General features: G+C 34.2%; 3 protein-coding genes across 3 annotated transcripts; all 3 read left to right on the top strand.

Annotated features, from left to right (window-relative positions):
• The first annotated feature begins 3,201 nt into the window (after positions 1-3,201).
• LOC149026416 (coumarin 8-geranyltransferase 1, chloroplastic-like) lies at positions 3,202-5,294 on the top strand. Its single transcript, XM_089143320.1, has 7 exons — positions 3,202-3,564; positions 3,901-3,954; positions 4,066-4,352; positions 4,450-4,533; positions 4,645-4,719; positions 4,831-4,914; positions 5,069-5,294. The coding sequence occupies exons 1-7, from the start codon at positions 3,498-3,500 to the stop codon at positions 5,231-5,233; spliced, it is 816 nt and encodes a 271-aa protein (XP_088999446.1). The 5' UTR covers positions 3,202-3,497; the 3' UTR covers positions 5,234-5,294.
• Positions 5,294-7,155, top strand: LOC149026415 (homogentisate phytyltransferase 1, chloroplastic-like). The gene is made up of 6 exons (XM_089143321.1): positions 5,294-5,409; positions 5,607-5,702; positions 5,955-6,026; positions 6,124-6,219; positions 6,342-6,446; positions 6,603-7,155. Exons 1-6 carry the CDS (start codon positions 5,347-5,349, stop codon positions 6,642-6,644), a joined length of 474 nt encoding a protein of 157 aa, XP_088999447.1. The 5' UTR covers positions 5,294-5,346; the 3' UTR covers positions 6,645-7,155.
• Positions 7,156-9,810: 2,655 nt separating this feature from the next.
• Positions 9,811-12,571, top strand: LOC149026414 (homogentisate geranylgeranyltransferase-like). Its single transcript, XM_089143648.1, has 11 exons — positions 9,811-10,077; positions 10,187-10,270; positions 10,699-10,773; positions 10,922-11,014; positions 11,129-11,218; positions 11,331-11,432; positions 11,572-11,667; positions 11,786-11,857; positions 12,002-12,097; positions 12,243-12,347; positions 12,530-12,571. Exons 1-11 carry the CDS (start codon positions 9,811-9,813, stop codon positions 12,569-12,571), a joined length of 1,122 nt encoding a protein of 373 aa, XP_088999774.1.
• The last annotated feature ends 26 nt before the right edge of the window (positions 12,572-12,597 follow it).

Raw genomic sequence — 12,597 nt, 5'->3', positions numbered from 1 at the left:
CACACTCCTGTCAGGGCGACCCATGTCCGTCACAACAGAATGTGAAGCATGAGCTATACTCAACATAATTGTATAATAAATTGTAGATTATAATACTTCTCTTCACTAGTTGTGTATTTGTATTATCTTTTCATGTTTCCATTAGTTTATACGAGTTTTTTAAACTTCCAGTTTTGCTCGCATATAGTCAAGCATGTGCCATTCAAAAACTTTAGATTAAGTGATGTTTTAGACCAAAACAATGCTCCCAGTATGTTTATTGGCCTCAAATTCGGCTACACAATAAAATTCAAGCCAAAACGACCCTAAATACCCCTAAAATCAAAGGGTCGAATTTTCATCGACACCTTGCCAAAAGTGGCAGACATGTCATCGTGTCGCTGGTGTCGACAACTAGTGATAAGCGACATTTCACCGACATGTCGAAACTTAATCCCAGATCAAGAGTTAACCCTTTCTCTTTCTTTTTCTTTTCACAAGAGATTTTAGATATGCCAAAACAAAAAAAAAACAGGTAAATTAATGGGTGGAGTTCCATTAAGGGCCCAACCGGCAATGTGGAGGACCTACTCAGCCATAGTCAACCGTTTTTCTCCCACCATCATGATGGTACCTCTTGAGATCTTGATTCTGGTTATCAATTAAATTCGGATATTAATGAAATCACATCGTTTGGGTCGCCGAGTCCCAATAAGTGACCCCGACAGGAAGCACTTTCCTGACCACAAAAACCAGTGGGGCCCACGATGAAAAATACTTTTTGGAAAAAAATAATTTTTTTTTCACCAGTGGGACCCACTGATTTTTGTGGTCAGGAAGCCATGGGGGAGCACAGAGAGTGCTCCCCCGACAAGGAGAAGATCCAGATTCTGAGTCGCCATTATAGATTATATGTCAGGCTACCACAACCCTTTAACTGTTAAGGGGGATTTTGCTTCAATTCTGTGCAACAAATATATCATTCCGAAAAAATGCAGTCATTGGATTGAGGTTTTGGTTAAGATTTTTGATTTCGACAATTGAAAAATAAACTGTAAAGGTCAAAATTTCGATTCAGCGACTACAAATTTCACTGAAGATGTCTTGCATGAATGCATGAATGCACAATACTGAAACCCAATCCGAAATCCAAAGTTAAATTGTAGGACCCTCACAACACTGCCCTCAAATTTTTAAAATCTTGATAAGTATACTTTGCGGTCGTATGTGGATCCTAGTGCCTCTGTATGACTGCTACATTTTTTTGTTTTGTTTTGTTTTATTTTGGTAAATCACTTAGGGAGGCAAGAGCACAACAACTGGTCAGTGGAGCCTCCTTTTCGAATACAAAAGACCACCACATTTTGACATTACTTTGAAGAAGACAACAAACAATCGGGTCAGTGGAGTAAATTTGCTTCAGTGTTATTGTGTAACACTGAGTTGTCTACGGTCCAGATCTAAAGTGGTGATTGAGATTCGATCTCGACCACCTATTTTATTTATTTATTTGATTGAGATTCAATTTCGATGAATCTCACCAATGGCAGCTCAGTAAATGCGCAGCATTGAAGCAAGTCTGTCAATGGAGTGCATTTATGAAATACAAACTACTTTTAAAATCCAAAGTTAAATTGTGAGACCCTCACTACACTACACTCAAAATTTTGAAATCCAGACGAGCAAACTTCCGCGTCATATGTGGATCCAAGTGCCTTTATATGACCGCCGCCTTTTTTTGTTTTGTTTTGTAAATCACTTAGGGAGGGAAAATGACAACATTTTTACCAATCAGGTCAATGGATTCTCTTTTTGAATACAAACCGCCGCCACATTTTTTTATTACTTTGAAGATGATAACAAACAATCAAGTCAACGGAGTACATTTGCTTCAGTGTTATTGCGCAACACTGAGCTGTCTACGGTCTAGATCTAAAGTGGTGATCGAGATTCAATCTCGATGATCCTCACCAATGGCAACTCAGTAGCACTAAAGCAAGTCTGTCAATGGAGAGTGCCTTTTTGGAATACAAACTAGTTTTGGTGTTTCTTAAGGGAAAACGTTGCCCGTCCGTATGGTACCTCTGCTTCAAATTTAAGGATTTTTTCCTTTACAAACTTTTTGTTTGTGACTCTTGAATCTGTCAAAGAGGCAAGAGATACACCACGTAAGGTTGAATATTTAACCTTTTTACATTTTTTTGGTAACAACTAGGATTGGATTGAATATCTATATCCAATCTTTTACCCAAAAAAAAAGAAAAATTCCATATCCAATGAGAAAGGATTATTTCATTGACTACTCTTTTGCATACCCAGTCAATTAGCGATTATGAAAGCTGAGTTTCCATTTTCATTTGTTTAACTATTATATTATCGGTCAAATGTCATAGTCATTTTTAATACCAATCAACTCTTCCAATGCATAGTAGGTAGAAATAACAATTTACAAAGTTACTTGTTCATTTTATGGAAGTTTTCTTTGTTAAAATTTTAAGTTACTTTAATATAAAATCATTATTTATTGGTAAGTCTAATTTGGACCTGGTCATGTTTTAATTGAGTATTTGGTCGGGCACTTTGTATAGTGTTTATATCTTGTGAGTATGCTGAAGTAAATTATGTTCAATGGAAGGGTTCATTGACAATTTTGGTCAATTCACTACTTCAATTTTACATTAATGTTGTTACTCTAGTGATTATTTCAACTAATTTGGTGTCTTGTGTTGTCATGCCATTAAGAAAGGTGGCTATAATGTTACATTTATATATAAATATTTTTCTTAGTGACACTTGAATGAATTAACTTTCACGTATAAGATAAGATGAATTGAATTGAATTGAATTATCTTTGTCTCCATCAAACTGCATTTCTCACTTGTAGCATACTCAACTTGACCTGGTCATGTTTTAATTGAGTATTTGGTCGGGCACTTTGTATGGTGTTTATATCATGTGAATATGCTGAAGTAAATTATGTTCCATGGAAGGGTTCATTGAGAATTTTGGTCAATTCATTACTTCAATTTTACATTAATGTTGTTACTCTAGTGATTATTTCAACTAATTTGGTGCCTTGTGTGTCATGCCATTAAGAAATGTGGCTATAATGTTACTTTTATATATAAATATTTTTCTCAGTGACGCTTGAATGAATTATCTTTCACGTATAAGATAAGATAAATTGAATTGAATTGAATTATCTTTGTCATCTCCATTAAACTGCATTTCTCACTTGTAGCATACTCAACTTGATTGTTATTTTGTCTTTCATTCCTACCCATTCTCCCTGATCAATCGAAAACCAAAACCATCTTATAGTAGAATGTAATGAGAGGCGTTGTATTGACTACGCAAAGATATATAGTAGTTGTTCCCTGCATGGTCCACTCACTCAAGCATTCTAATCGTAAGACTGATCAACTATATAACATGCAGCTGGGTTCTTAATAAGAAGAGGAAGAACACGCAACAAAGGACCTATCACAGAAAGGAGATCCAAGGGGAGATAGAGAGAGATGGAAGCTCTTCTAAAACCAGCTTCTTCTGCTTTTCCTCTGCAAAAGCACTCGTCTCATGAAAGAGGCAAGATGCTTAGCTGTTCTATATATAATACTTTCATATTAGATTTTTCTCTGTGATTAATTCAAATCTTCTTTAAAAATGATTGGAGTACATTAGCTTTTTATTTCTATTATGGGGGAGGTTCCCTAAACTGCCAGTGTGCGGCTTCTTGCCTCGAAGGCTGCCATGGAGAATAATGTAAAAATATTTAAATATCAAGGGTAAATGAGACATTTACGGGTGCTGATGCTCCTCTTACGAAGAACGTTGGCATGCAATTTTAAGATTACCTTTGAGGTTGTAAGGTTGTTTACGGTTTTACCCTTGTTTTATTCCTCTCTCTCTATGTGAGTATAGGTTACTTGAGAAAGGACTCTCTTATAAGCTTCAGTTGTAATAGTGGAAGAAAAAGTAAGTATCATCCTTGTTTTTCCAATTTATTCATGTTTCCTCCAATAAATTTTGTTAATAAACTGATGCATGGCATTGTCCATTAATGGAATGGCATATATATATATCTAGTGGTTGTCTCCACCGGTTATCAACAAGACATCCAAAGAAGATGGAACGCCAAACAAGGCCTTCAACTTTCTGCGATAGCAGGCAATCAAGCAGGATACGCAGAGACTGAGCAGAAGCTTCCCAATGAAAATTATGTGTTGGAAGATGATGCTGATCAGCTTTCATTGAATAAGCAGCAGCAGCAGCATGAACAGGAGGACACTACTGTTACTGGCAGTAATGGCCTCCTAATGCATAGATTAGTAACCTTATACAACTTCATCCGCCCATATGCCTTGATGGGAATTGTAAGTTTAATCGACTTATATATGATCATGACTTTATCTTCAACTAATCAGTTTTAAGTTTAAGTTTATAAGTTAACCCATCTCAAATATATATCAGGTTTCAGGGATACTTTCAATTTCACTTCTGCCAGTATCATCACTTGCTGATCTTACTCCCAAGTTTTTTATAGGATTGCTACAGGTGAGTGTTGTAAGAATAGAAAATTAATTCGTGATAGTGATCATTCAACGTAACACGTACCTAGCAAGCATGTATAGCTAGCTACTCAAATTTTGTTTGTTATTGTTTCAGGGAGTGACACTAGGATCCTTGATCCATGTCTATGTCATCGCCATTAATCAACTCTTTGACGTTGAAATCGACAAGGTATAAATATTAACTTAAAATTTTTATATTATTATTAGTGTTCATCATCGTATTTCATTCCTTGAAATATATGTAACCAATTTGATTTCGTGCACGCATGTCTCACTGCAGGTTAATAAGGATTATCTTCCCTTAGCTTCCGGAGAGTTTTCAACCAGAGATGTCCAGGCCATATGTTGGATAGTCACCTTGCTGGTATATATTTATAGTCTGCTTGATGATTAATTAATACACTTAAAAAATTTCTTCCATCTAATTAAACCGAAAGGAAGGCTAGCTAGCTAGCTTTAACTTATAATATATAATTTGAGTGAGACTTTTAATTTAATTTTTCATTTTCATTTTGCAGAGCATTGGTGTTGTATACATCTCTAAATCTCCAGCACTTCTTCTGGGTCTCGTCGCCAACTATCTACTCGGAACCGCATATTCTGCCGATGTATATATGATCATCTCCATCGATCTGCAATCCCCATTTTTATTTTTTCTTCCTATTTTAATGATCATTTTTTGAATTTGCTAAATGGTAAAATTTGATTCACTTGGTGTTAATTTCTCCTTGATTGTTATTGTTATTGTTATTATTAGCTCCCCTTCCTTAGATGGAAAAAGGATCCTTCGCTTGCTATGCCCGGCATGATACTCTGGTCAGCTCTTGGTGTCCAAATCCCATATTTCATACATATCCAGGTATTCTTCATAGTCATTTAAGGACTAATTAATTTCTAATTTCTAGCAGAGGCTATTCCAAGAGATCAGAACCTGCAAGGCTGCAACTAGTTAATTTAATGTTTATCTCATCATAATTAATGTGCTTAATTTAATTAGCCTTTAAGCAAGTTTATATTTCAATTAATGTGATTTGACTAACAATTAATATATTGCAGAATCACATACTAGGAAGACCAGGTCTTTTTACAAAGTCATCAATATTTCAAGTAATCATGTTGTCTGCCTATTGCATTTCTGGAATGATACTAAAGGTAAAGAACCAGACAATTAAGTCCAATATATAATTTAAGTTTCTTCCCATCCCTGCTTACGTATGGTTTCTTTGACCTAGAAAATCAATACAATTTTAAACTATAGTTATTTAATTATGAAAGCAAATTGTTTCATTTCATGGTCATCTTTTGTCTTGTCTTAGTTAATGTATGAAGTGTTATTTATCAAAAAGAAATCTTTTGTCTTGTCTTGTGTCATATTAACACGAATTAAAATGAACGAACGTACAGGATATTCCAGATACTGAAGGAGACAGACAAAATGGCATTGACACCCTTAGCATAAGATTTGGTCAAAAAAGAGTGAGTCAAATTTTTTCTTCTAAAACTAAATCATAAATGGTATTCTAATAATACTTATTCATCTAATTAATAAGCCATGCATATTTTCATGGAGCAGGCATTTGCCATGGGTACCAATCTTCTATATGCACAATTTGCCTTTGGTATCATAGTTGGAGCTTCGTCGTCTCTTTGGTTTTTCAAGATTGCTTCGGTATATAATTTTTCCTACATGCAATTTCCACAAATGTTACATTTAATTACTTGTATTAAAAAAATTTAAATTTTAACCTTTTGGTTTGTGTGAATCAATTAATATTTCTTTTTTATATATAGGTATTGAGTCACTTTGCGCTTGGCCTAGCTGTTTGGTATAAATCAAGACAAACTGACCCAACAAATAAAGAAGAAGCTCAATCCTTTTATATGTTCTTCTGGAAGGTATATATATGTACTGGGTTTTCATATAACCGTTTATTCAAATTCTCTAACACAACTTTTCGGAATTTTATGTGTTGAGAGAGAGAAAAAAAAAAGCATTAAATCTTCCATGCATTTGCATTTAAATTAACACTTTTTTTTCTCTCCCTTTTGCAGTTAATTTCTCTTGAGTACCTTCTTATCCACTTTGTTCGTTGAGAAAGTCATCAAATGTGTAGAAGATCAAACAGGAGCAAGAGATGGGTTCATACATGAATTTACCAAGAATAATTAATGTCTTTTTTTTTTTGAGTACGTAGATGTGTTATTCCTAGGTTGACACGAAAGGAGGGGGGTGAATGAGTGTTTTTTAAAATTCTCTTCAATATGAGAACGCTTTTTAATCTCAAGACAAGACTGGTGACAATTCTGTAGTTGTCAATATATACAGACAAGTCTACCACATATCACAATGTGGCTAGGTCTACTAGACAGTGTCTCACGATGCTACAATAAAAACATTCTAATATATGCAATAGAAAAATAAACTAAAGGCACAGTACACCAAATTATGTGGTTTGGTCAAACTATCTACATCCACGGAATAATGCCCTAAATACGGCATCGTATTTACTCAACACTTTTCAATTAAAAATTTGATCACTACAATGATAAAAAAAAACACCCACTCTCAATCTACTCAATATATGAACTACCCACTCCAGTATAAACTCTTGCACCCACAAGAATATAAGGTTGCACTTCAAACAACTCAAACCAAACAATAACTACTTGAAAGATAAAAAAAAATTAAATGAGGAAGATTATAATAGATTACTCCTCACCTACGTTCTTCAAGATTTTCATCAAAATATATATTCGTGCTTGTTCTCTATATCATCTTGCTTCTTGGCTTTTTTTCAATGTTTCTTTTGGTCTCCACAAGCCAAAAACCCAAAAAACAGCACTCCTATTTCGCCTAAAAATGAGTTTTTAAAGAGGGTCGTTAAAGTAAATGTTCAGGAACCATCAGATTTCATCTTTCGAATGAATCTAAAAAAGAATCTATCCATAAAACTGTTGGAGATCTACTTTAAAATGGCAAGTAACATCTGAACCGTAAGATTCTTTAGGTAATGTAAGATTAGGGTACCCTTCACAAGATTATTTCAGACAGAATATTTTCTAATCTTATTTTAATTTGGGATATACATGATCATTTTAATCATCATACTTTGGAGGGTACCACATATGCATGTTCCGACCAACCAAAAAACAAGCAATGCAATCTTTTCCATCTTGGCCACTTAAAAACCAAGCGCATCAATCTCGGCCCTTAAAATTGAATCTTTATCCTTGTTATCATTGTCCGTCTAATAATTGTTGATTCACACCATTCAATCTTTTAAAATTACACGCTCCTCCCTGAGACTTAAATCTTCTTTCAAAATGACCCCCCAAAATCTTAAAAAATTATATTTTAACCCCTAAAGATAGCATCACTGAGAGCAAATTTCCTTTGATGTCTACAATGCCCGGATTTGCTTCCATATCATGCACTTTCATGAGAACACCATAACTTCTTCATTTGATATGGGAACCACAATCTGAAAACTACATTGGAAAAAAGACTTCATGAACGATGTTTTTCAAGTTGAAGTTGAACTGAGAAAATAATTTCATGGCTATCCAAAAATTCATCTAAAATGACCCTTGTACAATAACTTGTGAAATCTACCATCCTAAAGAATCTTCACTTCACCCAAAACTCTTAAAACTTCTCTTAAGCACTCAAATCATTGTAATAGTGTTAATCACCCTCTAAAAACATAACAAAATCCTAAAGTCTTCTATGAGACCTTCATTTCAGTATAAACCATGCATTCTTACAACACACTGCATTTTGATTACTAGCGATAACTACACATGAATTCTCAGCCAATGAAACAACTGGATGTTAATTGTACTTTTGGATATTTATGGGAAGCAAAAATAAATATCATTCTGTGCCTAAATTCAACATACTAGCTGTCATTTAACCATACCTTCCAAAGTTTGAGTACCATATATAAATTTACCCCCCCCCCCCCCAAAAAAAAAAAAAAAAAAAAAAAAAAAAATGACTATTAACAGGAGATATTGTTGGACTCAGTCATTTAAAGGGCCCACATTAGCACACTGGATTAAATTTTAAGTTGCCCATCTTGAGAAGATTTCAATGACTTTAAGACTTTTAAGTACCAAAAACCTAAGTCTTATCCTGACTTGATCAGGTCAAATACATGGATTCAGACAGAATAAGAGAAAGGCAATTGAAAAGGAAAAGACAAATGGGACACATGTTGGCTAATCCTCCATTCAGTGGCTGTGTTTTTCCTTAGAAGTTTCTCCTTGTCTTTATTTGGAGACTTCAGTATATAGCATTTGGATAAACTCTATGACTAGTAGTACTTCACATTATCAAATGGAAAGAAATCTAACCATCTAACAACTGCGCCCAATATCATTTATCAACCATATTAGTTTACTATAGATATATATATATGTGTAGGTGAGTAAACAATCTCGTATATGTTTAGCGTCTTCATTTGTGTTATTGAAAAATTAGCTTTCATGACTTAGGTAGTAGGAAGCTGTACGTCAATCCATACTTGATTAATTTTTCTCCTTTGGCCTCCAAAGTCCAAAGGAATGTTTATTAGCACTGCAAATCAATCCATGAGACAAGAAGAGGCTACCCCATGCAATTAATAACACCCAACAACAATAATCAGGTGGTTCACCTTGGATCATGGAATTCTTCATCATGATTGTATGACTCCAATGCAAGACATGCATCATATATATACAAATACTCGATCCTCATTATGGAGATAAAGAGCACACACCAACCCATCGATCTATTTCACAAGTTAAGGGATCGATAGAGGGAGATGGAGATGCTTCTCACACCAGTCTCTTCAACTTTTTCTCTACCAAACTACTGTTATCAAAAAAGAGGCAAGATATACATATCCAATTAACTGTTCTACTACTGCACTTTAATTCCTTACTCTTCTTTTATATCATCTCTTATTTATTTGTTTATTGTTGTAGCTTTCTTCCCGAAAGCCTCTCTTTGCTTCACTAGTACTACTGCAAGTAAGTATAGCATCAATTTTCTTTTTGAAAATTTCTTCACCTAAATCTTCTCCTAGCCACTCAAATATAGCATTAATTTATCAATGGATGTATAAGAATCTTCATTGTTGTACGTTCTAAGTTGGACATGGGTCGGGAAGAAATAGATCGTGGTATCCCTACCTCTCTATGTGTGGTTTTATTCAATATTATGGCTAGGGTTTGCATGATTTGTAAGTTGCATGGAATTGTCACGTTTAATTGCATGTATCTTTCCATTCAAGGGCTCAAAAGCTATCCACAAGGCATTCATAGAAGATGGAATGAGGAGCCACTAAGTTTTGCAGTTTCAGCAATACCCAACAACCAGGGACATGTTGAGAAGCTTGTTGATGAAAAACATGCGTCGTTAGAGAATGAGCTTCAATCACCAAAGCCTCATGAACATGAACGAGGTTCTGCATTAAGCCACCTTTTGCATAAAATAAGAACATTCTATCAATTCTGCCGGCCTTACTCTTTGATCGGAGTTGTAAGTAGTTAATTACTGTGAATTAGCTAGCTAGCTAGCGATCGATCATTTTATCTTAAATTAAACTAGTTTGTACATATCTTAGCCAATTCTGAATATGTATCATCAGAGCATGGCGATATTATCCACTTCACTTCTGCCAATAGAATCACTTGCTGATCTTTCTCCAAAATTTCTCAAGGGATTACTGCAGGTGAGTTATAATTAAGATCGAGTATCAGATTCCTAATGATATATATAACTAGAGCAAATTGTACTGGTACCCCCAAAATGAAGGCCTTAAAGCACTGACACCCCCACTTTATGTTTAAAAAGCACAGAGGTCCTAAAATTGGATTTTCATTAAATATATTTGTCCAATTTATCATTGAAAACCTTTTGAACACAGTTTATTATAGGGATATTTTTTAAACTAAACAGTAATTTGACTATTTTTTGTGATAAATTTTACAAATATATCCAAAGAAAATTCAATTTTGGGGCCTCTATACTTTTTAAACATAAAGTAGGGGTGTCTTTAAGGCCTCCATTTTGGGGTGCCAGTGCAATTTGCTCATATTACTATGAACAATCTGTTTCGTAACTCCATGAAATCATTAATCGCCATTAATTGTTTCCCAGGCATTGTCACTGGGATCCGTGATTCACGTCTATACGGTTGCAATCAATCAATTGTATGATGTGGACATTGACAAGGTATAGATACCATACTTAGCAATGTTTTAATTAATTGCATTTGATTACCAAAAAAAAAATTTAATTGCAATTGGACCTTATTGATTAATGGTTTTTTTATTCAGTCTTATTTACCATGATGAAATTTTTGTTTGCATACAATACCCAGGTTAATACGCATAAGCAAGACTTGGTCCCTTTAGCTTCTGGAGAATACTTGAGTAGACATGTTGTGGCCATCATTTTAGTCGTTACCTTGCTGGTACCATACACTATTAATATATACTTTTCTTACTTAAAGCTTAATTTTATCTAATCTTATTTAATCTGTTCATCTGCTTACTTGTATTTTTAATTAATTGTGTTCTTTTTGCAGAGCATTAGCATTGTATTTATGTCCAAGTCTCCAGGACTTCTATGTGCCTTAGTAGCCAACTATGTGTTCGGAGCAGCATATTCTGTTGATGTATTACCTGATCTACTACCATTTATCACTATTAATTATTATCTTCATGCATGGATATTAACAAGTTGATTGACTTGATCTTCTTAATTTTCTTCCTGTACCCTTTGATTAGCTTCCCTTCCTTAGATGGAAAAGACACCCTTTACTTTGTATGTCAACTTCTCTGCTCTGGTACACTCTCGGTGTTCAAATTCCTTATTTTGTACACATTCAGGTATAGAGAAGCTTTACATCTTAATTATGTTTTTATTATGAAGGGATTGAATAACAAAATTAATTGGTCAATCATTATATAATAAAAGAATATTTTCATAACAAGTGTCATGACACGCACTGATCAACAATCTGAGCAGAATCATATACTTGGGAGACCAGACATTATTACAAAGCCGTTCGTATTTCAAACAGCATTGTTCTGTTCATTTACTGTCGCTGGCTTAATATTGAAGGTAAATTTTGCCCCATTTGATCATGTAATAAGAATCAAATTTGGTATTTCAAAAAATATTCATATGTAAGTTATTCATCATCTAATTCCATATTAACGTAGATATATATAATTGACAGGATATTCCAGATACCGATGGAGACAGACAAAATGGCATTGAGACCATCAGCACAATGTTTGGTGAAAAAAGAGTTAGTCAACAACAATCTCTTCTGTTTTTTCTTGTCGGTTTTTATTAATATATTGTTGTTGTGTAGCAGTACAGTTCCAAGTAATTGACATAAGCAGATCAAAGAATTCTATGCATGTCATAACAAGTGTATTTAATGGTGCAGGCATTTGACATTGGTGTCTTTATCCTAATTGCACAATATATTGCTGCTATGATAGTAGGCGCTTCATCGTCATTTTCGTTTGGCAAGCTCGTGTTAGTATGTATTTTTTTTTTCTTTCTTCTCTTTCTCCTTGCAATTTTCATCTATTTTTCATATTAAGAGATTAAATTAGTCACACATACAAATTTCTTTCCAACGTAATTTGAAATTCTTTTTTTTTTTGGTATTCTTTTGTGTGTAGGTTTTGGGTCATTTTGGACTTGCTATACTAGTTTGGCACCATTCTCAACACACTGACCCTACAAACAAATCATCAGCTCAATCCTTCTATATGTTTATGTGGAAGGTACGTTGCACTGATTGTGTGAAACCATTTTAAAACAAACAATAATGAGAAAAGAAAAAACAACAACAACAACAATGATAACTTCTCTTTGAAGCATTTTGCTGTAAATAAAAACAAACAACAAACGTTTTTTTCCATTCATGCATGTAACTGCAAGGATGCTTTTTTGATATTTTTTGCAGCTGGTCAGTGTTGATTACGTTCTTGTACACTTTCTTCGTTGAGAAGAACATCCACTGGACAAAAGATC

Source organism: Hakea prostrata, chromosome 2 (assembly GCF_041222555.1).
Source record: "Hakea prostrata isolate BN-2017 chromosome 2, UWA_Hpros_2, whole genome shotgun sequence".
Taxonomy (NCBI): Eukaryota; Viridiplantae; Streptophyta; class Magnoliopsida; order Proteales; family Proteaceae; genus Hakea; species Hakea prostrata.
This window is presented reverse-complemented; position numbering and strand designations above follow the sequence as displayed.